We start from the raw sequence: 4691 nt of genomic DNA, 5'->3' as shown, positions 1-4691 counted from the left end.
TTCTTCCTCAACGACTTGATGTAGTTCCAGAATTTATTGGAATTCTTCCGCAGATCCATTTCAATTTGATTAATGTACCTCTTCTGAGCAATGTGGATCATTCTTTTGAGTTCTTTTCTGGCTTCAATGAAGTCTTCCGATGGGCCCTGTAACCGAAACTTATTTTTCTGTTTGATTTTCTTAATAATGTCTATATTAAACCAGCTAGGATACTTATTGGCACTCCTAATTGTGACTTTGGGGACACATTAATCGAAAATGTTCATTACCGTTTGATTAAAGCTAGTTACTGCATTATCTACCGATTTGAAATTCTTCAGGATAAGAGACTCCTTCCAATTGATATCGCGAAAAAGGACGTACATTTTAAGAAAATCTGCTTTTTTGAAATTGAAGTTGGTTAATTTGGTAATTCGCTTAGCTGGTCTATGGACTTTGTAGACTATTTCTAGTGCAGGATGAAGTGGATTAATTTTATCCAGTGAGTCGACAGCGTTTACATTTCTTAATAACATCTGTGCGTATCTCGCGTCCAAATAGCACTTTACTGGTATGCAGAAAACGTTTTTTGAACATTTCAAAGGCATATCCTTGATTTTTCGAAACTATTAACATTACGTCACAAATTAGTTTCCAACCAAGCAGAGCTGCTTCTCAAAAGCTCAAAACATTAATAAAATGCAAGTCTCAGGACTATGTCAAAGAAAGTATACCTTGATAGATTTTGAAGGTCTCACAAATCACGAATTTTTTTAAACCGCTAAAAATAACTAAAATCTACACTTAATAAAAGATTACCAGCCGAGCGATATGAACACCACAGTTTACTGTTTTACACGTAATAGTCATTACAGTATCGGAACGTTCCGTATTGATTGTACCCTAAATAGGCATATACTTGATACGTGCTAGAGAAAGTGTCACTGTTGTAAAACTCATTTAAAGAGATGTATACAAAGGGTAAAATCTTGGTAACCGGGGGAGCTGGATTTGTTGGGTCCCATGTGGTACTAGAATTAATTAAAAGTGGTTATCCTGTAGTCGTACTAGATAACTTTGCCAACTGTCAAATATTGCCTGAAAATCAAAAGCCATCTTCCATTAAAATTGTAGAATCCATGACTGATGAAACTGTCATCTTCTATAACGTCGATATCACAGAACGATTGCAGCTGATCAACGTTTTCCAAGAGGTTAGTGTTCACGAATCTACTACTAAATGATTCAGATTTTAGCACGATATTGAAGTAGTAATACATTTGGCTGCCTTGAGGTACATAGGGGAATCGAAAGCACTGCCTGTGGACTATTACCACACAAATATCACAGGATCCTGTACACTGTTCCAGGTTTACTATGAACTTTCTCATACTTCAAGCTTATTGTAAGCATTTAAGGTTATGACTGAATTTAAGGTTAAACATTTAATATTTTCTTCAACGAGTAATGTCTACGGCACACCAGACTATCTTCCAATCAACGAAAGTCACCCCACTGGTCTCCAGTGTAGAAGTCCTTACGAAAGGAGTAAATATCTCGTTGAAGAGATTCTAAAAGATGTATGTCATTCCGATGAGGTAACACACCCATTTTAAGTCGTTAGAGTTACGATGGCTTCTAGGAATGGAAGGTGATTGCGTTGCGATATTTCACTCCATCAGGGGCGCACGAATGGGGACTGTTGGGTGAAGATACAATAAAATCCCCGAATAGTTTGTTCGCCCATATTGCCGAAGTAAGCTTGTTGAGTTACCCACTAGACTAGTAAGACACTTGTAGGTTGCAATGGGTGCTAGGGGCGAACTTTGCATCCCGTGCTCCAAGGATCAGGAACAGAGTGGTTTTATTCGTGATTACACTCACGTAATGGACTTAGCGACGGGTCACAAAAATGCGTTGATGAAACTTGACGACCTGAGAGGTTGGGCGGCTTACAACTTAGGCACTGGAAGGGCTTACTCCTGCGTGGAAGTTATTGACACCTTCGCAAAATTGAGTGGAAAACCCATCAAGTATCGCTTAAAGCCTGCTCCCGGTGTCAGCTCAATTGAAGTCATTGCTGACACATCACTTGCGCAGCAAGAACTGAAATGGACTGCTTTTAAAGGAATTGAAGATATCTGTAGAGATACCTGGAACTGGTATTGCAATAAACATAACACTTTGAAGTAGAAAGGAACAAAATCCTACAAGTGCGTTCTTTGTATAATTCTTGATGTTAGAATATAAGTAAAATATAATTAGGCTTGTTTGACACTTAAATCTACGTATATGTGATGGATAAGGCAAACTAAATCATTAAACTAGACGTTTATGCATTATCCAAATGTTTTGCGAACAAGAAAAATGGAATACCCGAGGCGCTCGTTAAAGTTACATCCATCTCTGTCAAAGTGCAATTATTAGTAGGTAATGGCAATTACGTTTGCTTCGGGTTGAAGTTTGTGTAGAAGTGACGTTTAACTACCAGATTTCCTATACAGCTAGAAAGTCAATAATTGAAGCTCTTCCGTTTGCATTTTGTCATAGTCGTGTCTCCTATTTTGCAAGCATAATTTGCATAACAGACTCGTGGATGGGTGCATTTAAATCAAATGAACGTTTTAGCGGTTCAACAATTCAGTGGCATCTAACTGTAATGTTCCAAGAATAATATTCACAAACTTAATAGGGGGAAATTTTTTACCGAAGATGGCTACAGAATGACAACAATGGTGAATAGCAGAAATGATAAAAGGGGATATTATGGGGATTATGTTCCAAAACGTGGCAGGGTAGCAAGTAAAGCTAAAAATGAATAAGTTAAGTTTCGATCGAGAAGAAGACGGGCGTATGCTCCAAAAGGAAAGGATTTGAGATGTCTAACATCCTAAATTTTGCGAAAAACAGAATTAAACAAAAGAAAAGGAGTGGCTAAAAGAAAAACAAAAAAAGAACACAGGGTAATGGAATTAGGAGAAGGTGTTGATAAACATCGGAAACATCTAATAATAAATTACGTGATATTGAAAGGGGCCGTTATAAGTGGATGAAACTAAATTTTATACGTGTCATGAATTCATAATGAAAGAGCACAGAACTAATATGCGAGAAAATGGAGCGTGTTTGGGTAAGAAACGAGTGTTCAAGCAGATAAGAGTCATGAAAACGCTACAATGTTGCCGGTTTTAAAAACCGTCGTGTCGGTGGATGAGGGACGGTGTTTCTGCTATACCTTCGCATCTACAAAAAATAGAGTGAACGCTTTGGTGAGTCCGTTTCGTCACTGGGGCTCGGCGACTACCTACGTAAAATGTGGAAATGTGTAAATTTTTTTTTGAATGTAATGGGTGTTGGAGTTATGACAACTAGTAAAAGAAATGTAGGTAATTATTTCAGTTAGCGTTTTAAATTTCAAATTAATTATGCTCTATAAATAAAGGTTCCAAACTCCATCACAATCGGAACCAGAGTAGTAAAGTTATTCAAAGTCCAAACAAGTTTCCATTTTTTTCTAATATCAATAATTATCAATATGGACCACAATGCAATGCAAAAGTTTCTTTTTATGTGGAAATAGAAGCAGAGGTTCTTGAATGGTATTCTGGGGGCAAAAATTCATTTTCCTCTCTTTCTTATATTGCTGATTTCCTATTTGCAATAAAATTGTACACGTGTCTCTAAACAACGTAAAAGTAATATAAGTTTTTCCATTTTCGCAGCGATTGTGGCTATAAATGTAGAGTAATGAATGCTGATAATAAATAACTAAATGAGTATGATATACATTTCCTCCCATACATCAGAATTATTATCAAAGTTCCCGAATCACAAAAACCAAAAATTACGTTTGATTTAGATTAGTTTCCGCTACTTTTAAGATTAATCTGGAAACTTTCAGCACCTACTAATCCCCTGTTCACCTATATGAAAAGTGCCGCTTTCACTGTAATGCATACACAGATCAGGGATGATATTTACGAGCTACATATGCCACAATATTCGGCTTTTGTTTCTTGCATATTTTATTGTATTTCTAGAATTTTTTATTACGAACGTTAGCGTACTGGACAAATGAGGTCAAATGGAAGAAAGCTAATGCGTTCCATAAAATGCAATTGTAAATTACGAAAGCACGTTTGCACGAAACATAATTCTGAAACATGTTATCCAAATTGAAACGCTCAAGCGGAATTTACATTTTCACTGTTCATTCATCTTAAATTACATTGCTTTGTGATTAATTTCTTAATTAAGTGGCGTACTGATTACTCGAGACCGCGGAAAATTACAAATTAGGAAGTCGAACGAGATGCGAAGCAATCTCTCATTAGCGCCAACAAAAGAAGACATATTCGATATTTGACGTCATTTGGACGTTTTGAAGATCTTATACGTAAAATAACAACAGCTGTAGTAAACTTAACTTGGTATTATTCGGAATTTGGACCGAATTATAATACAAATGAGGTTAGCCGTGAATAATGTGATTTAAAACCCATTTAAGTTATTACTCATGAATTAGAATAATTTAGCTATCCCCGACTTGAGCTTGACCCCCTTTCCACAGTAAGAAGATTAACTTGGGTCCACTACAATTTTGCCATTTGCAAATTATTTTATTACAGAAATCCGTAATCCTAATGAAGAAATTTATAACGTTGCGTTGAGAAATTAAAGGCAGCGACATTGAATAAGGGATAATGTCAGTT

The 4691-nt window shown here is 36.3% G+C and overlaps 1 protein-coding gene across 1 annotated transcript; it reads left to right on the top strand.

The window, feature by feature from the left end:
- The first annotated feature begins 938 nt into the window (after positions 1-938).
- Positions 939-2303, top strand: LOC116160626 (UDP-glucose 4-epimerase-like). The gene is made up of 5 exons (XM_031473872.1): positions 939-1193; positions 1236-1349; positions 1398-1577; positions 1622-1735; positions 1780-2303. Exons 1-5 carry the CDS (start codon positions 948-950, stop codon positions 2170-2172), a joined length of 1047 nt encoding a protein of 348 aa, XP_031329732.1. The 5' UTR covers positions 939-947; the 3' UTR covers positions 2173-2303.
- Positions 2304-4691: the final 2388 nt, after the last annotated feature.

This window comes from Photinus pyralis, unplaced genomic scaffold (assembly GCF_008802855.1).
Source record: "Photinus pyralis isolate 1611_PpyrPB1 unplaced genomic scaffold, Ppyr1.3 Ppyr1.4_LG1, whole genome shotgun sequence".
Taxonomy (NCBI): domain Eukaryota; kingdom Metazoa; phylum Arthropoda; class Insecta; order Coleoptera; family Lampyridae; genus Photinus; species Photinus pyralis.
Note: the sequence above shows the minus strand (reverse complement) of the source record. Positions and strands in the feature narration are given on the sequence as shown.